General features: G+C 39.1%; 5 protein-coding genes and 1 non-coding gene across 7 annotated transcripts; 4 read left to right on the top strand and 2 right to left on the bottom strand.

The window, feature by feature from the left end:
* Positions 1-280: 280 nt before the first annotated feature.
* On the top strand, positions 281-5,862 carry LOC120015029 (26S proteasome non-ATPase regulatory subunit 4 homolog). Of its 2 annotated transcripts, none has more exons than XM_038867214.1 (10): positions 281-439; positions 545-658; positions 1,083-1,188; positions 1,955-2,069; positions 2,151-2,360; positions 2,453-2,768; positions 3,504-3,627; positions 5,009-5,112; positions 5,246-5,314; positions 5,602-5,862. In XM_038867214.1, the coding sequence occupies exons 1-10, from the start codon at positions 428-430 to the stop codon at positions 5,641-5,643; spliced, it is 1,212 nt and encodes a 403-aa protein (XP_038723142.1). In that variant the 5' UTR covers positions 281-427; the 3' UTR covers positions 5,644-5,862. The 2 variants fall into 2 exon arrangements, with proteins under 2 accessions (XP_038723142.1, XP_038723141.1); XM_038867213.1 differs by having other exon boundaries at positions 5,593-5,862.
* A 388-nt stretch (positions 5,863-6,250) lies between these two features.
* LOC120015030 (proteasome subunit alpha type-7) lies at positions 6,251-9,270 on the top strand. Its single transcript, XM_038867215.1, has 3 exons — positions 6,251-6,558; positions 7,452-7,866; positions 8,817-9,270. The coding sequence occupies exons 1-3, from the start codon at positions 6,386-6,388 to the stop codon at positions 8,976-8,978; spliced, it is 750 nt and encodes a 249-aa protein (XP_038723143.1). The 5' UTR covers positions 6,251-6,385; the 3' UTR covers positions 8,979-9,270.
* A 405-nt stretch (positions 9,271-9,675) lies between these two features.
* LOC120015500 lies at positions 9,676-11,579 on the bottom strand. Its single transcript, XM_038867956.1, has 3 exons — positions 11,438-11,579; positions 10,457-10,570; positions 9,676-10,051 (listed from the first exon to the last, which is right to left on the bottom strand). The coding sequence occupies exons 1-3, from the start codon at positions 11,453-11,455 to the stop codon at positions 9,920-9,922; spliced, it is 264 nt and encodes an 87-aa protein (XP_038723884.1). The 5' UTR covers positions 11,456-11,579; the 3' UTR covers positions 9,676-9,919.
* On the top strand, positions 11,569-11,642 carry TRNAI-AAU. The gene has a single exon. It is a non-coding gene; the product is annotated as a tRNA-Ile (tRNA).
* A 497-nt stretch (positions 11,643-12,139) lies between these two features.
* On the bottom strand, positions 12,140-14,906 carry LOC120015397 (L-ascorbate peroxidase 3-like). The gene is made up of 10 exons (XM_038867809.1): positions 14,864-14,906; positions 14,658-14,770; positions 14,431-14,555; positions 14,001-14,050; positions 13,558-13,623; positions 13,386-13,434; positions 13,169-13,251; positions 13,005-13,084; positions 12,788-12,890; positions 12,140-12,488 (listed from the first exon to the last, which is right to left on the bottom strand). The coding sequence occupies exons 2-10, from the start codon at positions 14,768-14,770 to the stop codon at positions 12,327-12,329; spliced, it is 831 nt and encodes a 276-aa protein (XP_038723737.1). The 5' UTR covers positions 14,864-14,906; the 3' UTR covers positions 12,140-12,326.
* A 1,412-nt stretch (positions 14,907-16,318) lies between these two features.
* On the top strand, positions 16,319-20,573 carry LOC120015446 (protein ALTERED PHOSPHATE STARVATION RESPONSE 1-like). The gene is made up of 4 exons (XM_038867881.1): positions 16,319-17,657; positions 17,781-17,950; positions 18,148-18,371; positions 19,338-20,573. The coding sequence occupies exons 1-4, from the start codon at positions 16,961-16,963 to the stop codon at positions 20,104-20,106; spliced, it is 1,860 nt and encodes a 619-aa protein (XP_038723809.1). The 5' UTR covers positions 16,319-16,960; the 3' UTR covers positions 20,107-20,573.
* Positions 20,574-22,025: the final 1,452 nt, after the last annotated feature.

Raw genomic sequence — 22,025 nt, 5'->3', positions numbered from 1 at the left:
TCTTTCATTTCTCCTCGTCTAAGCTAATCTACCCTCTCTAATTGTAGAGTTGTAGTTGCATGAAATGGTGACGGGGAGCAAAATTAAGCTAAAACTTGGGTTCGGCCCAAGAATTCAATAGCAGGCCCAAACGTGGTCGAAATTGCGCTGAATATGGGTATGGCCCAAACATTTAAAACCGGCCCTCGGAGTCTGGCCGTTTGGGACAACAACTTGGCCCAAATTTCGAATGGATTTAAGTGACAGCTTGCAGATTCGAATTGGTAATAGAAATCCTCGCATGTAAGCCTATGGAACCTGACCGTAGCATATAATAACCGCGATCGTCTGGCCTCTTCAGCAAGTAAACCACAATTATTCTTCAGTTCTCTGCATACCTCTTTACTCTCCCCCTAGATTCATCGTTTTGCCCTATCAATCTCTGACGATGGTTCTCGAGGTGAGACCCTAAGTTATCTTTTTTGAATTTTTATCGAATTAGGGTTCACTGTCCTTACCGATTCGTTTTTGTGTTTTGATTAATTCTCTGTTATTTCGATTTTAGGCGACCATGATCTGCATCGACAATTCGGAATGGATGCGAAACGGAGATTACTCCCCCAGCAGATTTCAAGCTCAAGCTGATGCTGTTAATCTTATATGCGGAGCTAAAACACAGGTCTCACGACTTTAACGTCTTGTTACTCTCTGTATTTTAGCTTGTTTTCTGTTTGGTTCTTGAAAAACCATAGAAAACTGCGAAAGAAGATTTAAGATGTTTTCTAGCTGGATTTGTAATTGAGTGGCGCTTGCAGTAACTGATAATTTATGGTATTGGTAACGAAACTTGTGTATTTCTTGTTTTTTCATAAATTGCTTTGGGTTTTTGTGCATTCTAGGATATATATGGAAATCTTTGGACTCTGGGTTGTTGCTGCTTTGTGGAGCTCTCGATTCCTGATTATTATTTTCAGTTTTATCTGTAGATTTTTATCTTGCTAATTGTGGTTAGTTTGGGATTGTGATATGGAATGATTTTTTTCCTGAATGCAAGCATAAGAGTGTTTGTTTGGCTAATGTTGATGAGATGTATTTGCATGCAGTCTAATCCAGAGAATACGGTGGGAGTTCTCACGATGGCAGGAAAGGGTGTACAGGTTTTGGTCACTCCTACTAGTGACCTTGGCAAGATCTTAGCTTGTATGCATGGTTAGTCTCTTTATTCGCCTTTGCCCCTAATCAAATTGACAGAATTTTGTCATTTAGTTGGATCATCATAGTTTCTACTTCATAGTGAATATTTCGGTTTGATTCTACTGCCTCTTGGCTTGTGTGGATGATTCAATTCCCCTGGAATCTTGACTTTCTTTTGTACTGCGTCGATTCTTAGTTTCCTTGAATAATATTGAAGGACATTACTCCTCACTTAGTATATCTGAAATATCCTTAACAGCATAGAAAAGTCTTCAATTTTCAGTTGTTCCTTTAGGGTGTTACTAGAATCTTAGGTGTATATAGAATGTAATTTATTGCCATTCTAAGTAATTTTGTTTTATTATTATCTGCATCTTTTCTGTGTGAGGCAAGTATGTTGCACAGTTTTACAGTTTCAAAAGAAATAGCGGTGAGCATTGATGTAGGTTGGAGTTCTTACCCAGTGTAATTGGGTACTGATTACTGTGACAGTAGTGAATGTTTCATCCTTAATGGATTAAGCATTTTTTCCTTCTGCTATTGCTAAGTTGTACTTTTGTGACTTGACATGTCTAAGCTGTAGAGGAGGCCTAGTACGTCCTCAGTCTATTTCGTCCTCTGTTCAATTAGTTCCTTACTTCCTTTTACTTTTGAAAAGTGTTAGAATAAATTAACATTTCTTCTGTATCTTTCTACAAGATGATGACTACTATTTTTGTTGAATTTTTTGTTTTAAAAATCTTAATATATATCCTGAACTAAATCTCTCCTCCTAATTTAGGCTTAGAAATAGGTGGTGAGATGAACCTGGCTGCTGGTATCCAGGTGGCACAGCTAGCACTTAAGCATCGTCAAAACAAAAAGCAGCAACAAAGGATTATTGTCTTTGCTGGAAGGTATGCTTTCTGTTATTTTGTGGTTTCATTCTAAGATTTCCCATTCTCACTCATGTTTTTTGCTATACTTTGTGCTACCAGTCCCGCCAAACATGACAAGAAGTTGTTGGAAATGATTGGAAGGAAGTTAAAAAAGAATAGTGTTGCCCTTGATATTGTTAATTTTGGTGAAGAAGATGATGGGAAGACAGAAAAGCTGGAGGCACTTCTTACTGCTGTGAACAACAATGATACCAGCCACATTGCCCATGTCCCTTCTGGTCCAAGTGCTCTTTCTGATGTGCTAATAAGGTAGGTGGTTCTGTATCTTCCCTGACTAAGTGATTTGCTTCTTGGTTTAAGTACTTTTATGATCTTGGAAATATATTTACTTTTCATGACAGTACGCCAATCTTCACTGGGGATGGTGAAGGTGGAAGTGGCTTTGCTGCAGCAGCAGCAGCCGCCGCAGCTGGTGGTGTCTCTGGTTATGATTTTGGTGTCGATCCGAATTTGGATCCTGAGCTTGCTCTTGCTCTTAGAGTTTCAATGGAAGAGGAGAGGGCTCGACAAGAAGCTGCTGCTAAAAAAGCTGCTGAAGATGCTGCTAAACAGGAAAAAGGAGGTGAACCGCAATCCAGCTCACAGGATGCAACTATGACTGAAAATAATAGTGTTACAGCTTCTGAAACTGAGAATAAGAGAAATGATCCCACTGCTGTTAGTATCAGTGTTTCTCAGATCTGCATATTATATTTTTATCATTGAGCAGCTTTTAAGACCAACTTGTTTGAATGGTTTCTCATTATATTAGAGCTATTAGTTTTGTCATTTAATATTGGCATGGGTTGACTGTCTTTTTTGCTTACATAGACTCAAACACAGGGATACACACGCTTTTGGAATTTCATCAGTAATGTGTTGCATTATTACTTGATATGTTTGAACAGAGCTCTGGCATTTAGGTTACTTGAGGGGCTATAAAGTGCTCCTCAACCAACTTGCAATAGTGATGCATTTTGATGGTATTGGACTTTGCAATTAAATTTCTTCTTTCGTGTTTGTATTCAATATCTAGGTGTCAAATTTATTGAGGTTAACTTTCCTCATCTAATGTTAAAAAATCTGTAGATCTAACTTCCCTCCTCCCAAACCATAGACGAAAGGGATAGCGTATCTACAAAAGAGAGAGTATTGGCCCTTGCCCATAATTTGGTTGAAATATTGTCTGTCTGTATTTAATTTTGCTATTGCGCCAATTTCATGGGGACATTATATTTCAAAAGACATCCCAGTTCAATTGCATTTGCCTTCTCTGCCTTATTTTTGTTTGCATGCTTGTATGTTTGGGTGATGGATGGGTGGGTTGCTTTTGACTTCTTCCCTGCTTGTAATTGACCATAACTATGAGATTTATTAATTATTTCTGTGTGAACTGACTTTAAACTGATACAGGATGTGGATAATGCGTTGCTACAACAGGCCCTTGCAATGTCAATGGATGATCCTGCCACTAGTCATGACACGCGGGACACTGATATGTCAGATGCAGCCGCAGATGATCCAGAGCTGGCATTGGGTGAGTTGTTATTAGTTGAGTCGATTTCTTATGCTATGTGTATAGGTAGATTGTTTTTGTAGACATCCCGGTGGTATGCCACTTGTGGCGAGTGCATGATTGGCCAAGTGCCTTATGAAGATAAATTGTGGGCTTCTGAGGCAATGAAAAGAAAGAAGTATTGGACTACCAAGGCAAATGCTTTTGTTTAGCATGAGGTAATGCTATCTGTTAAAAGAAAGACATGATACCAATAATGAGAGAATAGCCCATATTGCATAGTATTTCTGATAGTGTTGAGATGCCAATCTTGGTTTGAAAGAGAACGTTAACACCTATACTGGTTGGAGGTGATGTTCATCATTGCTTTAATTTGGCCGCTTTGTAGTGGTATTTCCGTAGGCTCTGAAGTTATAACAAGTGGTTGACTGTTAGAGGATGATAACTCGAAGAAGAAGAAGAGCAAGGAGAACAAGAAGCGAAAAGCTTTGGACATCGAGCTAGAGAATAGGTATGGAGAAGAGAAGATCAAGACCAGCTTGGAGCTTGGTGAGCCTGTGAATTTGAAGGCTGATTCTAAGAAGAAGAAGGCGAGATTGGAGGCGGAAGAGGTGGAGTTAGAGGGAGGAAAGAGAGAGAATCCGAATGCGGTGTCAAGGTTCGTAGCTCAGAGCTGTTGTGGGAAAAGCTCGAAGGAGAAGGGAATTGAATCGTTGTTTCCTTTTCAAGCCATGACTTTTGATATGATTTTGGATGGATCAGATTTGGTGGGATGTGCACGTACTGGGAAACTGGTTCTGGAGGATGCTGAGCCAGGTGTATGCTGACTTTGAAGTTTATGGTGGGGCAATGGGTTTGATGTCATGCTGTTTATATGGAGGAGCATCATATGATCATATCACTCTCAGGAATCTAAACTAAAGAGGGATATATATTGTTGTTGGAGCACCTGGTCGAGTAAAGGATCACATAGAAAGGGGCAATCTTGATTTGAGCACATTAAATTCAGGGTTCTTGATGAAGCTGATGAGATGTTCCGGATTGGTTTTGTTGAAGATGTTGAACTTATTCTTGGGAAAGTAGAGGATGTAAGCAAAGTTGAGACTCTTCTCTTCAGTGCCATTTTACTGGGCTGGGTAAAAGATATATCTTCTAGGTTTCTTAGACCAATAAAGAAAACTAATAGATCTTGTCGGTATTGAAAAATTGAAGGCCGGTGTCAGGAATATTGTTCTTCCCTGTGCCACTTCAGGAAGTTGTAGACTGTTAAGAATCCCAACATCCTTTAGTGTTTGAACTTGGAACCTATTTGACTTTCTCTAGACATAGATTTCAATGTTGGCAACTTAGCATGTCCAGATTATTGACCTTGTTCTGAATATGTTTTTCCATATGCATGCAGCTCTTCAATTGTCTGTGCAGGACAGTGCAAAAGATTCAGCAAACCAGGCAGATGTGAATAAGCTGTTGGAGGACCCATCTTTCATGTCCTCCATCTTTGCGTCGGTATGTGCGTCTCTCACCCTTAGGCCAAACAAATAAAGAAAAGAAAACCTGAAAAAGTAACAACGAATTGATCTATTTAAGATTGGAATGATTAAATGTGTTTTTTCTTTTCCTTTCTTTTAACTTTTTGCAGCTTCCTGGTGTTGATCCAAATGATCCATCTGTCCAAGATTTGTTTGCTTCCATGCAAGGCCAGTCTGAGGTGAGTTTATAAAGCTCTTGAGTAGGATAAAGTTTCATAATTTGTGGTCTTGGGATTTTGCCTTAGCCCAAAATTTTCTAATCGATGAATAAGGGGGAGGTAAACTGAGACATTGTATATATGTAGTGTTTGTTATTTTTGGAATGCAAGTTTGTGGTTATAGAAGTAAGTTCGTTAACATGAGTCATTATTCCTTCAAATAGTAGTACTTTTTTCCCCCTGTTTGAACATTTTTGTTGATCCCTGCTGTTCCCTAATTGCATCATTTCTATTTTAAGTCCCAACAGAAGAAGACTGAAGACAAGGAGCCAAATGGAGAGGAGAAGTGATGATCATCTGGAGTTCTCCCATTTTGCTGTCCAATCCTTTCTAGGAGGCCATCTTACCAACTGTTCATTACTTCTGTATTTAACAATCCCAAATCAGGCTTGGCAGTTCTTCAATGTGGCCTTTGAAGATTCATTGTAGTGAAAACTAATATGCAATGTCCAGACTTACATTAAGTATTTAATATTTCTTAACTGAAAAGATTGAATGTCTTTCTGTGATTTTATGCTGCCGGCATGGAAATAGGGTATAGGCAATAGTGTCCCAAATATATTCCAGCCTTGTACATCCCACTCTTTGTACTTTTTAGCCTCTTTTTAGTACAAGGCACAATTAACCATTAATTCCCCCTCTTTTTACGATGTTTCTCGACGTGGCGCTTTCCAATTCGTTGAAATATGAATCAATTTAACACGGGTCGTGGAGGTGGGCCTGGCTTATTGTTTTATTTTCTAGGCCCAGCATGGTTTAGAGATTGGGTCTTGAAAGCTAGGCCCATGGGCTATATTTTAAAAATCAAGCCAGCCTTTTAGGTAGATGATCAGAGGCCGAGCTAATCGGGCCCATAACCTCTCTAACCCAATAGAAAAGCAAACAGAGAAGTGACTTGTTGCCTAAAAGTCGGGATGGATTCCTAGTAAGCCTGAAGAAAAACGAAGAATTCATTTTACAGAACAGAACGAGCTCTCCTTCGCAATCGACGGTGACGGAGCGATCATCACCAAATTTAGCTGAGAAAGAAGAATGGCGAGATACGACAGAGCAATAACTGTGTTTTCACCGGACGGACATCTGTTCCAAGTGGAGTATGCACTCGAAGCTGTTCGTAAGGGCAACGCCGCAGTCGGCGTCCGGGGCACTGACAATATTGTCCTTGGAGTCGAGAAGAAATCTGCCGCAAAGCTCCAAGACTCCCGGTACCCGTCTGAGCCCTCTTTCTGTCGTTTCGGTCCAATGGTTTATAATCATGTAATGTAGATTTGAATTTTCAGAGTTGGTTTTGGCTTTAGTTTTTGTGGGAGATTTATGCATAAATTAGGATTTCCGTTCAGAGATATTTGCTTGAAACAGGTGGATTTCTGAATGGTCTATACTTATAGGTCAATACTACTTCCATAGTTTCATAGCACATAAAAATGCAATTGAACTTTGCTCTCTATCAAACCTAGCTAATCTTGTATCCTGAAGATTTCTTGTATGCTTAATTTATGATGCATGTTAAGATTTCTATTGATTTCTAGTCTTACTTAGCTACCGGGACTTTGAATTTGGCTTTAGAAAGGCACAAAAAGTATAAGAATTGAGAGACGAAACGTCCTTTTGTGTTTTCTGCTGAAATGCCATTAGCAACAACAATGGACATCGGATGGGGAGCTACCAGCTACTCTCTGTCAAACAGTGTGAAAATGCATTATGTGCAATCTTCTTCTAATGCCTTGGACAACGCAGGAAAATCTCATGGGAATCTTTTTTTTCTTTGGGTATGCTTTTTTGTTTGTTGCATGCACTTAACAGAAGTGAATCACATTCCTTATTGTTCACAGTTTCTAAGATAACTATTTCTATTGATCTTAATAATCTACAAGCAAAGAGTTGGCTTGAAAAAGACATGAAGAGAAGTAAAAAAATTAGGAGATTGTGCCGGTTTACATCACAGAAATCCCACTTGGTAAACTCCTCTAGGGATTCACCCCGACGGCCCCAAATATTTGGACTTTAGGTTTTGATGATGATGAAGATTTTGTTGATCATGCCTGCATCACTTTATTCTCTCTTGTTGCTGACTATTTATATGCTTTGTGTTTTTCAGATCAGTTAGGAAGATAGTGAATCTGGATGATCACATTGCTTTGGCATGTGCTGGACTTAAAGCAGATGCTCGTGTCCTGATTAACAAGGCTCGGATTGAATGTCAAAGCCACAGGCTGACTGTCGAGGATCCTGTAACTGTTGAGTATATCACTCGTTATATCGCAGGACTCCAGCAAAAGTACACACAAAGTGGTGGTGTGAGACCATTTGGCCTATCGACCCTGATTGTGGGCTTCGATCCATACACTGATGTGCCATCCCTATATCAGACTGATCCATCTGGAACATTTTCAGCTTGGAAAGCTAATGCAACTGGGAGAAACTCAAATTCTATCAGGGAGTTCCTGGAGAAAAACTATAAAGAAACATCTGGACATGAAACTCTGAAACTTGCGATTCGTGCATTGCTCGAGGTAAGTTCATTTGTTTTGTTTCGTTCCTTATTACTCCACTTTGATTAGTTTTCATGAGTTATTCTTAGAACTGCACAACCTGCTTATCCAAAAAAAAAAAAACACTGCACAACCTTCATGGTTTTAGGTCCTTGGAGATAGTGTGATATTATCTTGTTTTTTAAACTAAGTTTTCCCATTACGTTTTTTCACTTGAAATGTTTTATTCTAAGCCACACACAAGAAAAAAGATATACAATTTGACATTAAGATTCTCAGGATATTCATCCAATGTCATATTTGTGATGCCTACCTACTACAGCCTTTGTTGGTGTGGCGTCCCTGGGTTTTTGCCTCTGGCATGCCTGTGGATATTTCTCAATTCAGTGCTCATTTTACCTTTAGAATTTGATTTTAAATGTTTATAATTCGGTAAGCGTTAATGAAATAAGCTTTAGATAGAAATCTTATTGTTCTTGCATCCATGCTTTTATGTTCCAATTGCAATCTGAGAAGATGGTTGACTTCAACTTTTGTATCTCCTGTTGTTTTTACTTCTTGAGGAGATTGAGACAGAGCCTGTTGTGCTTTATTGTGAATCCATATTGTATACAACTCATTGATGCTGCTCTCAAGTCTCAAGCGTAGTTATTATATTAAATCACTAGAATTTGTTTTAATCCTCCTAGCACAACTTTATTCTCTGGGTTTGGGTCCATTGTGGCTTAACCTTGGAGAGGTTCCACATTCTCAATCCTTAAAGCACAAGAATATGGCAGTATGCCTTTGGTTGGTGCAAGTTCGAAGAATGTGTCCGTATATACCAATTATTGTTTCTTTTTTCTTTTCTTTTCTTTTTTGCGCAAAATTTACTGGGATCAATGGCTTGATACTGTTCTACAAGTTCAAACTGAAAGTCAAATATTTGCAAGTTACACCTTTTGAAGTAAATTTTTTACTGTTTCATATAGGTTGTTGAGAGTGGGGGCAAGAACATAGAAGTTGCTGTGATGACCAAAGAGCATGGCCTGCGGCAACTTGATGAGGCCGAAATCGATGCAGTTGTTGCTGAGATTGAAGCAGAGAAAGCAGCTGCTGAGGCTGCAAAGAGGGCACCTGTGCAAGAGACATGATTTATCTCCTGGTGTTCTCATTGCTTTCCTTTGGTCAAATTTCCCTGTGACAATTTCTGATAAGAGACTTGCTCTTGTATTTTATTTCTTATACAGGTAGTCATCGTTACCATCCTGAGTGCTACTGCAGCATTTTCACTATTATCTTACAAAAACAGCTTGTTACAGGACACTGCATTTCTTGTTATCTGTTGCATTTAAATTGATTGATTTGGAAACCGGATAAGCTCTCTGCCACTGAGATGATTCAAGTGAAGGTATTTGATAGCCATTGCAGGAACGCCATTAAAGATGTTGCTTGGTTGTATACTTGTACTCTGCTCACATAAAGAACTGATGAACAAGGATATTTCCAGCAAATGGTTTCAAACTTGAAGAATTTACTTCATCCCTTTTCGGATTTTCTTGCTTTCAAATTTACTCTTTTTTTTTTATAAAGACTTTACTTTATAGGTAAGAGTATAGGGATTGAACTTGAACACGAAGGATGTGAGCAAGCCAAGTTATGTGCTCCCGGTCAATCTTCTACGGGATTCTAACTCGATTGTTTGATCGAATTCCCACTTTCCTGTGATTTAGCCTGGCACTGGGCTTTGCCCTTGAGGCGGATGACACCGGCATCTATTAGTATGATCACAACCATCTATCTAGTTGATATAACTAGCAAGGGAACTCAAGAAACATTATTTCAGCTGGCTGCAAGATAACTGAGATAGAGACCGTGACTATATAGATCATTAGTATTCATTGTCTACAGACCTAATCATAATTCATTCAACCTTTTATTACTCGGACAGTAAATTTTTATGGAATCCCATAATGCATATGCTTAAAAGAACCAGATTACTGTGCATGTAAAGTTCCACAATGGACAAGGTAATCAAGGATGTGATACCTGTTAGCTCTAGACTTAAAGTACAGCATGACAATTTAGCTTCAAACTACAGTGCCTGAAAACTGTCTGCTTTATCAAGTCTAGCAGTGCCCGAGCTTGATGACTCCCCCATTGCATCAGGGGAAGCAACCGTCTGAGACGACTCCCTCTTCAGAGAAGTTGGCATCCCTGAAATCTCCTGAAAAGCCAGAGAAATACAGAAGGTTAAGCACTAGGAAAATCTAAGGTATCTCGTACAGGCTTTTAAATCACCTTCACGTGAATCATCAAATCAATTACCTCTCCCTTATAATTCCGAATCGAAAATGCTAAGGATCTTAGTGTTTTTCGTCCCAATTATCTCAAATCCTATGATGGACGCGCATGATACATCTGAAATCGTGTGCGTTCATCTCAGCGCCACATGATCCATATGAAATCATATGCGTCCATCTACGCGTTTGGGATAGCTGAGACAAAAAATATTGGGATCCCAAAAATTGTTGATTCCGACTCTAATCTTTTTACAATTTCTTCTCTTTTTTTTTAATTTCTGTAAACCCATGAAGCACTCTACCACAGCATAGCAGCACAGTATTATTACCTTCATCAAGTGCAATCTCAGATTGCAAGGTCTAACTTGATTCCCAATACATGCCATCACAAATTTGGAATACTGAAACAGCGCATCAGCAGCAGCCTGCTTTTTCTCTTCAATCTGCAATGCAATGAATCTAAATATGGTCAAAAACAACAACAAACATACATCAAAGCAGAGAATTCCCAACCATTTCAGAACGACAAAACGTAGCCTAAATCAGATTTCACAGTACTAGTAAACCACTCAAACAATGAGAACATATTCAACCCAAGCATGAAAAATCCTCTGCCTAGTTACATGCTCAACTATTGGACACAGAAAGAAAAACAATCGTCAATTTTATCAACACAACCAATGATTATGAATTAATCCACATACAGGAATACTTCTCGAAAGATTTGTCATCGACTAGTAAGCTGCTAAACTATTGAAGAATGAAGACACTAAAATTGAGCAACGATTGTGAAATACCCACAAAAAGGCATAAATGTCAGGAAATTTGTAAGAACATCTTTATTCCACTGATGTCAACTCCGAGGCTCATGGCTAAACACTAGTATCGATCCACAAATATTTCCGGCCATTTCACACCAATATTCCTCCTGGTCTTCCAAAATTACAGTTCAGATGATAAATTTTGATTCCTCAAAGAAACAATCAGCACGTAGTTAGCAGCATTTACAGTGGCCGCACAGCCCTAGACGTAATGCTAAATCACAAAGGGGTTTCTCCGATGGAGACTCCTTTGGCCGTGAAAATCCAAGCAACAGATTAGCAATATCCAATCATCCAAGAAACAAAAAACTAATTCCTTATCAAATAAAAAAAAAAAAAGTGCTAACGGATTTCTAATTCATAGGAACACAAATTAGAAGAACTTACTAGGCATTATATGAAATTCCGACCGGGTGATTACAGACGGTGTTGAAGACAGATGATAGAACCAGATAAATAACGGAATGACGATTCAATCAAATTCCTTACCTCGTAATCTTCTTTCATCGTTACAAGTATATGAATCTGTCTTTTTTCCTCCCGCGTATCTCGGTGGATAGGAAAAGAATAAGGAGCTTAAAGCAGTGATATAATGAGAATTCTCTTACCCTTCACAAATTGGCCTATTAGCTCAGCTGGTTAGAGCGTCGTGCTAATAACGCGAAGGTCGCAGGTTCGAGACCTGCATGGGCCATTTACTATTTTGCAATGGGCTCAGCCTCATCCACGTGGCAAGGTCGCCGTTCAAGACCGGCCATTTACTATTTTGAGCTTGGGCTCCGACTTGGGTTAACTGGGCCGACAATTTTCAGCCTTCTCGTTAGTGAACCTAGTCTAACTGAGCAGATAGGCCATTTTCTTTTTTGCGCATGGGCTCAGCCCTACCTATCCACTTGGCAAGGTATCCGTTCGAGACCTGCCATTTACTATTTTGAGCTTGGGCTCCGACCTTGGGTTAAATGGGCCGAGAAATTCAGCCTTCTCTTTAGTGAACCTAGTCTAACTGGGCTGAAAATTGTTACTTCCACCTTCTCTTTTCAGAATCTAGGTGGGCCGACAATGAAAATGAACTACGTATTTCAGGCTTTCAGCCTTCTCGTTACCGAGCCCAACACAACTGGGCCAAAGAATTGGGCTTCCGCCAAATCTTACCCTAAATCTAAGCTAGCGTAGTTTACAATTTACCCAGCATCTGCATAAACAGTTCAACGTAATATTGCCACTACAAGCCAACTTCCTTCTGCTGTTCTGCATGACTTCAAGATGTTCAATCAGGTCTAATTACATAACTTCCAAATGAAAAGAGCAAATTCAATGTATGCGTTCTGCATATGAAAAATTCATGAATTCTTCTGTTCACTTGACTCTACCGTGAACTTCAATCTTCATAGAGGAAACTCAGCAACAAGGCAGCAACAACAACAATCATTCCAAATACACTTTGTACCAATCTTGCACTGCCCTTGGTTTGTGGAGTGAAACCAAGCTCTGAAAGTTTCTTATGTGAGGCTGCATAGTCTTCGAAGAACGCATCTTCATCCTGATGTAAATATGCATTAAACACTCAGTTAATAATGTGAGTCATCAGATGATCCTGTCACAGTAAAACTTCTTTTCAGATTTTTAGGATCACAAAGTCGTTTAGCCCATCTCTATATCGATACTAGTAGCAAACCTTCGGGGTATAAACGTAGATTGTTCACTTTCACATAAGAGATGAGAGATAGAGGTGGAAAAAATAAACGTAGTAGCATGCGGAAACAAACTTCCCTACATAATGCATTTTACTTCATAATATCAAATTCCAGACCACCATAGTATTGCTTTGAACATTTTCACCTTTGCATATAGCTCGACGTAGCGACAAAACTCTGGATCCTCAACAAGAACCTTGTCTGTGGGAAGCTTTAGGAGTCCCTGTGAGTCCCCTTTCAGAAGTTCCCTACAATTAGTCACAATTACAAACATGCATCATGAAAATTTTATCATATGCCAATAATTCAACTAAAAGAAGATCGATTGAGTAGGGGTTGCTGAGATTTTATTAATTTCTTACTTAAAGTAAGAATTGTCAAATTTCAAAGGATTGCTTGTCCAGGGGCCATCGAAGCCTGATCTATCTTGATGGGCCCTTCCCTACAGAACCAAACAAGAGATAAAACTTTTGTGTTTTAAGCATGGAAGACATTTTCCTGAAAGTTTAATTTGATCACACATTACCAATGTATGGCCTCCAGATAGAGCCACAATGTCCTTGTTTGTTAGCCCCATGCGATAAAAGACATCCCTTAAATGCAATGAACCTGTGACAAAGGATATTTTATCTGTAAACTTCCTCCCTTGTTCATATTCATGGAAGGAACTCAAGGGACTTCTGTCTCACTGCAGAACCCAAAATAAGTCTATGCTGTAAGTATGTAACTCTGTAATGACAAACCTTGTTTTGCATCTGGAAGGCGTCCTTCTTCAGGAGATTCCGATGAATCCTGATTTACAGATAAAGAGAATTACAAAATGATTAGGTTGTTACAAAGCCAAACTTATGGACAGATGTGGGGAAAGAAAACTAGATAATTAATAATCACTAAGAAACTCTTGTATTTCCATACCTTTCTGCCAGGAACAAAGTCAATGGTTGGGCCTCCAGTGACCTCAACTGCAACAACCCCAGCAAGCTGAAAGTCCAGAAATTACTAACATTTGTGAATTTAAAGGTTCCGAACTTGATCTAGGAAGAGTAATTTATGTGGCTCATCTAATAATAAGAAGCACCATTGACCATGATTGCAAAAGCTATAAATTATCCAATGGACTTTCTAAGCAAAATAGTTTCAGGTGCAAACCTGCAGATTATGAACATATAATTGCAATAATGCTGGTATGGATGCATATGTTCCTAGCTCATCACATTTTGAAACAGCCTTGAGTTTGCACTCATAAGGCAGGATAAGATCTAAATTCTCTTTATTAAGCATGCAACTGTAAGAGACAAGCTTTGCTTCAGAGAATTGACGATTAATTCAACAAAAGATGGTTCTGGAACTTGTCACACCTGATAAAGATCCGCATATGTGATTTTCGGATATTTAGCCTTCACTTCCTCTGAAATCAGACAGAACTAGGAGTTACAAGGAAATCAATAATTCAGTTTCAGCACAGGATCCTTAAGAAAAGCTCTGTAATACTGAATTCAGAACCTCCCAATAATTCAGATTACAACCAAAGGTCCCCTCCCATGAATGCCAGCGATCAATTAACACACCAAAAATAACTGAGATGAAATAAGCTTCATCTATAAGTTTTGAGTTTTCTGAATTTCTTTGCATTAATGGAAGCCATATAATACTTAAAAAAATTTCTGAGCATTTCAAAGCTCGCATGACATATAAAAATCAGAACGGAGCTATCTTCAATATATTAATACTTAAATTCAGCAAGGGATTCATACACGGTGCCAAAAACAAATCGAAGGAAAAGCTCACCACATAAATCAACTGCAATTTTCAAACCATTGTTCGCACTATGTTTTAACTCTTCCTCGTTACTGATGGAGCCATTAGGACCTCCTGTCTTCTTCTTGGCATCATAAGTTCCCGCATCATGCCACCTGCAATAATCGGTGAAAGTAAAACCCTAACACAACCAAAAAAATGCATTAAAACCAAAAGATCCACTTAAAACAAGACATAAATTGCGTGCATTCACATACGCTAAGCGAAGCATGATAGGCGCACAATTTTTACTGGATATTAGGGCACGAAGATCTCTCCGAGCCTTTTCGATTTCCTTCAAGTACTCTGCGTCGACAACCGGTGCCGCCATCTAAGCCAAAACCAAAACCGATCAAACAAATCAGCAACTACGGCAACAAATATAAAGAAGAAGAAGAAGAAGATTTAGAAATATCTTTTGAACTTCTTCGGATCTTATTTATGGACTTCCAAGAGAGGAATCTGATAACCCTTCGAGGGTCGAAGAGTTGGTTCGGGAAGCAAAGCATTGATTTTGTTCGTGGTTTTACTTTAGAGGGAAGAAGAGACTTCTCGTGATCTTTTTGAAATTCACATACAGGAGAAGGAATATAAGTCTAGAGCAAGCGTGTATAATACGTGCTTAAGAAACCGTTTGTTGGATTCCATCAAGGGTGTCTTGGATGATCGTGGATGGCAGAGCAATGAGAGCGCGTGTAATAAGATTGGTGCTCGTATCTTTGTTGAAAGTTTTTGCGTGGATAATGGGCCGGTTCCTAATCCATGTTATAGAACGAATTAATGTGGTTATGGGCCAAATAAGTCTCATGGGCCTATGGGATTTTAGCCTAAAGGCCCTAAACCCCTTTTTTCCAGTTTCGGCCATGGATAAATTTATATGCATGTATTGTCATATAACTTACTTATTCCACGACTAGTTCAGATGACACTCTCGCACTCATATGTGTGATATCTTATTAAATCTCAAGTTTGAGTCTTTCTATCCCCTTCCCTTGTTTTCAAAAAAAATTGTTCACCCCCACATTAATGGTCACACACACCTAATATTCACATTAACACTCAGACTAATTCAATTATGAATCCAATGCATGTTGTTGGATGATTGAATGCACTAGAACGAGGAAATTATACTAAGCAGTAAGCAGTAGGCAATCATCCAAATGTCCACTGCGACAACTTTATAGTAACAATTCCAAGCTAGAGGAGTTAGTATATTTTATCATTGGAAACATGCTATACGAAGAATTAAATTCCCAAGGCCTGAAGTAGCTTTTTTTTTTGGGCATGAAGTAGCTGTTACACGTGGGATATACGGTGCCATTACATGTGGTATTCCAAATTCCAAGAGCTGAAAAGCATAAATAAGTAAAATACCCCCCCCCCCCCCCCTCTTTTCTGTTTTTTTTTGTTATATATAGACTGTTTTGTTTACTCTCTGTTACACGTGATTCTTTGATTTGGGGCATTGCTAACATGATTATGCTATGATTTACTAATTGCATAAACACCTTTCTTTCGATCACTACAGATCTTTTTTTATTACAACGAGAAAATGCGCTTAGTATCCTTGGTTGGGTGCGCACTACCATATAATCTATATGTGGTCTGCATAATAATTCACATCACGTACGTATGTCAGGCAGCCCATAAAATATTTGGATGCCCACTAATGTAATTCATCGGTTCCGCATTATAATCCACAAAACATACATGTCGAACACCCTGTAAGTGCTTATTATATTGCTCTAACTCTCTATTAGTAAGAATTAACTTTTCATTGATGACTCATCTCAAAAATTGAAGCAATTCCCATAATAAGGTTCTGTCATCTGTGTCTGTGACGCCCGTTGGAAATTTATAATTACCAAAACACCCTAAAGGGCCTAAACCACTTCCGTACAAGTACAACCCTCATCTAGCAGGATCAAAAGCATCGACCTGTCAACCCAGACATTTAGGTTTGGGTTATGTTCAAGACAAATGTACTTTGCATGTTAAAAGGGTAATTAGCAGTAATTAAATGACACTGCAGGAGGGTATTATCGTCTTTACATTCCAATATAATATTTACTGGCTCTCTGCCCAATGACTCTCAGTGTGTCCCCACTGTACTTCTCAGACTCCAATTCCTCCACCATAACCAAAGTACACAAAAAAAACCTCCATATCTAGCTAAGAAAAGTAGGAAACTGAGTGAGCTTCACAGGCAACGAACTGATTTTTTTTTTATAAAAGACCCACAAATTTTTAGGTCTAGTTTTGGGAAGAAATACAAAGACAGGATCTTTCAACGATGTTTGACAGAATGAAGAAGAAAGACCCGCCATTGATGAAAGCTTCAGAGGTCAGAGGAACAGTACATTTTTAATAAGGAGGATCTGAAAGAAACAGCGAAAGAACCCAAAGTTTTTTGTTCTTTTGAAAAGCACTGAACTTTCTCCACTTTCAATTTGAAGATCAAAAACAGAGCAACAACAGAGACTTGATCGATCTGCTAAGAAGAAAAAGAAGAAGAAGAACAATGGGTTGTTGCTACTCACGAATAGACAGACAAGAAATGGTTTCACGGTGCAAGGCAAGGAAGAGGTACATGAAGCAGCTAGTGAGAGCAAGACAAGCATTTTCTGCTTCACATTCCATGTATCTCCGCTCTCTACGAGGCACTGGTTCCGCTCTCCTTCAATTCGCCACCACCGAAACCACTCTCCACCACCACCTGCCGCGCGTCGTCCCACAGACCTCTCATCCACACCCACATACACGCCCACCGCCTCCTCCTCCTTTAAGTCCGAGTTCCGACACGTGGACATCCATAACTGCGTCCCCTGCTTTACCCCCTCCGCCGCCGCCTCCACCGCCGCAATCTTCTGTGTGGGACTTCTGGGACCCATTTATGCCACCAACGGCTACGTCGTCGTTAAGGTCCGGGACGGAAGAGGAGCGGGAGGAGGCCGGCACCACAGTCTCTGATTTAGTTCCCAGTGCAGCAATGAACGCACCGAGCATGGAAGCTCCGCAGTCGGTGACGAGTGGGTTCTCGAAGGATACAACTAGCGGAAGCACTGAACTAGCTGTGGTGGTTTGTAGGAATACTAAAGACTTGGTGGAGATTGTTAAAGAGCTTGATGAGTACTTCCTCAAAACGGCAGATGCTGGTGCCGTTTTGTCTTCCCTTCTCGAGGTTCCAAGTCCTGGGTTTTCTGCTCAAAGCAACGGGGGTGAGTTGATGAGAGTTTGGTTGCCTTAAAAATCATTCACGGGTTCTTCTTATTTTCTTTTCGGGTGTTTGGTTGTCAAGAAAATTATTTGTTCTTTTTTGGGTATTCTTGTGTCAATTGCAGGTAAGGTTTTCAACTATGGATGCAATTTGAGTCCATCACTGTGGACATGGAGTTCCTGTCAAAAGCTAGATGGGATTGGGAATTTGGAAGAAATGGTAGGTGGTCTTGGCCACTGTTCCACTGTGGAGAGACTTTATGCTTGGGAGAAGAAGCTCTACCAAGAAGTCAAGGTAGATTAGATCATCTCTACTTTAATCACTCTGTCTTTGACCTTTTGGGGCCCAAAATATGATGATCTTATATAATTTGTTGCTTTTTGGTTGATTTACACTGTGTCTATACAATCTTAGGCCTTTTGTCTTTGCTGTTTTTCATTCATAAGAGTGACTTGATGTCTGTTTTTCTATATTTTTGTGGGTGGCTTTAGAATGCTGAGACTATAAAGATAGAGCATGAGAAGATGGTAGCACAGCTAAGGAAGCTGGAGGTGAGGAGGGGAGACTACATGAAAACTGAGAAGACGAGGAATGTGGTGGAGAAGCTACAGTCTCAAATGCAGGTTGCTTCACAAGCCATAGAGACCACCTCTGCCGAAATCATCAAACTAAGAGAAACAGAGCTCTACCTGCAACTTATTGAGCTTGTTAAAGTGTAAGTTAAACATTTCCTCATACACCTTTAGCGCATAAGAATTGCTTTCGGTCTTGGCTTTGTCTAATCACTTTCCTATACTGGACATTGTCCAAGGACTAGTAAAGAAAAGCTGCATTTGGAAAACCTTTGTTGGGTACTTGTGAAGTGGAGCGTACCTCTTATTGGAGTCTTGTCTTGTCTGTTGTGAGAAAACAAGAGCCTTCAATTGTTGATGATGATTCAATCACGGGTGCCCAAATTACTGAGTAAAAGTGTGAGTCAACTGTCTTAATAGTTCTGTCCTGAGGAAGTGAAGATTTTAGTCAATACATGGTATCCCGTTTTGACTGCTTTTATTGGCTTGGTTTTTGGATTTCTTTTGTTTTTAGTGCCTGTGTTTTGAAGCCGGAAATGCGGTCAACCGCGTTGTATTGGGAGTGGAAGCTCCCTGCAGCTTCAGCTTCAAACTCACTGTATATCGTAACGCACTGCTTGGCCAAACATTTTTTTGTCTGAATGCAGTTTAGGGTTTAAGTCAAAAGCAGTGCGTTTGGCAGGTGCAAACCAACAGCCAACAAACCCGGGTCTGGGTGAAATGTACCCTCTACAAGTATGGGGCTTGTCCTCTTCATGTAATCTCCTTTCAGTCTTTCTTTTTTACTTTCGCAGGTCTTAGGATTTGAAGTGAATACAAGAAACCAAAAGGTCAAACCCAAATTTACGGGTTTGGCTAGCAGAAGGCTTGTAATACCCTGTGGCTTTAAGTCCCTTAGCATTTTAAGACAGTGAAGGCTTATTTATGCATATTTTGATTAGGGTACTGTGAACAATGTTGCGGAGCTATATGTATAGATGTGATGATATACAAGTGTTTTTCAATTATCTTTCAGTTAAACTGAGTAGAAACTACTTAACGCAGAATTGATGGAAAGTCTTTTGATTTGCTTAGAGTTCTAATTGGAAACAAATTTACTTGATTTGCAGATTGATGTATATGTGGAGAAGCATGTACGAGTCGCACCAGGTCCAAACCCACATAGTTCAGCAGCTCAAGTACCTCAACACCATTCCATCCACGGAGCCAACTTCTGAAATACACAGGCAATCAACTCTCCAGCTGGAGCTTGAAGTCCAGCAATGGTACCAGTCCTTCTGCAACCTGGTAAAGGCTCATAGGGACTACATTGAGTCCCTCACAGGTTGGCTTCGGCTGAGCCTTTTCCAGTTCAGCAAAACCCAACTTTCCAGAAGCAATCAGGAATCACAAATTTATTCTCTTTGTGAGGAATGGCACCTTTCTGTTGACCGGATCCCGGACAAAGTGGCATCCGAAGGAATCAAGAGTTTCTTAACAGTAATACATGCCATTGTACTTCAGCAAGTAGAGGAGCATAAGCAAAAGAAGAAGTCGGACATTGCTTTCAAGGATTTTGAGAAAAGAGCTGCTGAGCTGAGATCACTAGAGAACAAGTATGGCTCGTATTTGATGCCTGAATCGTCCAAAAACCCAGTGACAGAGAAGCGAGCCAAGGCAGAGTTCTTGAGGGCAAAGGCAGAGGAAGAGAAGACTAAGCACGAAAAGGCAGTGAGTATAACAAGGGCGATGACAATCAATAACCTGCAGATGGGTTTTCCTCATGTATTTCAGGCAATGGTGGGATTTTCGAGTGTATGTATGCAAGCATTCGAGGCTGTATACAACCAGGCCAAAACTACTGGTGTGGAGCATGATGTGAAGAGGCTACTACATTAAGAACCTAAAGAGGATAAAGCAGCTTCTGCAATCCACTACTGGTGTGGAGCATGATGTGTATAGTTGAGCGTTCTAATTATTGGAGTGAACCCATGAATCTCTAGCTGAACTAATCCTCCTGCATCTTCCCACAACACAGATTTTGCAGAATGCGGGTGTGATCGAGTCTATGGCACATTGGTTGAAGGAGAACTGATAGCAATAGTTTTATGGTTTAACCACTCACTTTATGGGGCATGACGCAGCGGAACAACCAATGTGCAGTTCAGGAGTTTTGCCGTAGGTTTTCGAGTGTGTCGGAGTGTGTATGCAAGTTTTGATTTTGACTTGCTATTAATTGAGGACGTTGGGGTTGATTTGCAACTGTGTGGGGCTGTTTTGGTTGTTTGTCAAAACTAGTCATTATATAAATAGTAGTGATAAGTTCAATTTTACGAAAATAAACTACAAAAAGATGTTTAATCCATCAAGTTCAAACAGGGGGGTTCAAGAATGATCTTGTCTCATAAAGAATAATTACATTCTGGGCTTCTAGGGGATGCAATACATAAATCATTAATCTTACCAAAAAGCTCTACGCAAAAAAGGGTTTTTTGAAAAAGTAATACTTTTCAAAACTCCTTTTTGAAAACTAACTCACTTTTTTAAAAACATGAAATTTAACACTTTTTTGAAAAGAAATGTCTCAAATACCTTTATTCCACATGATTTAATTCAAAAACCTTTTCCCCTCTTCCTGGGACATCACTTTTCAATTCATTCTTCTTTCTCTTCGTTCTTCTTTCACTTCAACCCTGTTAATCTATGATTTTTGTCCCATTCGACCACCCCTCTACACCTGATTATTCATTGGTATGTTTTATTTAATTTTTTATTTGTGATTTGGGTTTCGAGTATTCATTCGAGCAGTTTAGGATACTTTGTGTGCTATGTTCCAGTATTTCATATTTGTTGTTTCGAGTATATTGTTTCATCTGTTCGAGTATTTCATATTTGTTGTTCGAGTATTTTGTTGTATCTGTTCGAGTATTTCGTTTTATTGTTCGACTATTTCAGATTTTGTTGTTCGAGTATTTTGTTTTATATGTTCGAGAATTTAAGTTTTCCAACTTTGACCGTCCATAACTTTTGATCCGCTCTTGTGTTTTCTTAATATAATATGTTTCCGAGTACTGATTTTGAAGACCTAAAATTCAATTTAGGGTTTACCCCAGTTGAGATTCGGAAAGAGATCAAAAAGGCATCGTTTTGAATTACATGTTACAGTAATTGTAATTATTTGTTCGAGTAATTGTAATTATCTGTTCGAGTATTTCAGATTTGTTGTTCGAGTATTTCATTTTATTGTTTGAGTATTTAAGATTTGTTGTTCGAGTATTTTGTTTTATATGTTCGAGTATTTCAGTTTTTCAACTTTGACCGTCCATAACTTTTGATCCTCTCGTATGTTTCCTTACTATAATATGTTTACGAGTACTGATTTTGAAGACCTAAAAGTCAATTTAGGATTCACCACAATTGAGATTCGGCAAGAGATCGAAAATGCGTCGTTTTGAATTACATGTTAGAGTAATTGTAATTATTTGTTCGAGTAATTGTAATTATTGTTCGAGTATTTCAGATTTGTTGTTCGAGTATTTTGTTTTATATGTTCGAGTATTTCAGTTTTCCAACTTTGATCGTCCGTAACTTTTGATCCGCTCGTGTGTTTCCTTATTATAATATGTTTCCGAGTAATGATTTTGAAGACCTAAAATTCATTTTAGGATTCATCCCAATTGAGATTCGGAAAGAGATCGAAAAGGCATTGTTTTGAATTATCTGTTAGAGTAATTGTAATTATCTGTTCGAGTATTTTGATTTATAAAGTGTTTCTGAATGAATTTTACATTTTCTTTTACAGAAATGAGTGTTGTTGA

This window comes from Tripterygium wilfordii, chromosome 14 (assembly GCF_013401445.1).
Source record: "Tripterygium wilfordii isolate XIE 37 chromosome 14, ASM1340144v1, whole genome shotgun sequence".
Taxonomy (NCBI): domain Eukaryota; kingdom Viridiplantae; phylum Streptophyta; class Magnoliopsida; order Celastrales; family Celastraceae; genus Tripterygium; species Tripterygium wilfordii.
Note: the sequence above shows the minus strand (reverse complement) of the source record. Positions and strands in the feature narration are given on the sequence as shown.

Excerpts from the sequence above, each read along its gene's own strand:
- LOC120015029 (XM_038867213.1), top strand. Across the intron at positions 3,628-5,008 it reads TGATCCAGAGCTGGCATTGG|CTCTTCAATTGTCTGTGCAG; the intron begins GTGAGTTGTTAT and ends ATATGCATGCAG. Across the intron at positions 5,113-5,245 it reads TGTCCTCCATCTTTGCGTCG|CTTCCTGGTGTTGATCCAAA; the intron begins GTATGTGCGTCT and ends AACTTTTTGCAG.
- LOC120015030 (XM_038867215.1), top strand. The coding sequence starts at position 6,386 with ATGGCGAGATACGACAGAGCAATAACTGTGTTTTCACCGGACGGACAT. Across the intron at positions 6,559-7,451 it reads GCAAAGCTCCAAGACTCCCG|ATCAGTTAGGAAGATAGTGA; the intron begins GTACCCGTCTGA and ends TGTGTTTTTCAG. Across the intron at positions 7,867-8,816 it reads CGATTCGTGCATTGCTCGAG|GTTGTTGAGAGTGGGGGCAA; the intron begins GTAAGTTCATTT and ends TGTTTCATATAG.
- LOC120015500 (XM_038867956.1), bottom strand. Across the intron at positions 10,052-10,456 it reads TGAGATTGCACTTGATGAAG|GAGATTTCAGGGATGCCAAC; the intron begins GTAATAATACTG and ends CTGGCTTTTCAG.
- LOC120015397 (XM_038867809.1), bottom strand. The coding sequence starts at position 14,770 with ATGGCGGCACCGGTTGTCGACGCAGAGTACTTGAAGGAAATCGAAAAG. Across the intron at positions 12,891-13,004 it reads TTTGACAATTCTTACTTTAA|GGAACTTCTGAAAGGGGACT; the intron begins GTAAGAAATTAA and ends GACTAATTGTAG. Across the intron at positions 12,489-12,787 it reads ACGTCGAGCTATATGCAAAG|GATGAAGATGCGTTCTTCGA; the intron begins GTGAAAATGTTC and ends TATTTACATCAG.
- LOC120015446 (XM_038867881.1), top strand. The coding sequence starts at position 16,961 with ATGGGTTGTTGCTACTCACGAATAGACAGACAAGAAATGGTTTCACGG. Across the intron at positions 17,951-18,147 it reads AGCTCTACCAAGAAGTCAAG|AATGCTGAGACTATAAAGAT; the intron begins GTAGATTAGATC and ends GGGTGGCTTTAG. Across the intron at positions 18,372-19,337 it reads CTTATTGAGCTTGTTAAAGT|ATTGATGTATATGTGGAGAA; the intron begins GTAAGTTAAACA and ends CTTGATTTGCAG.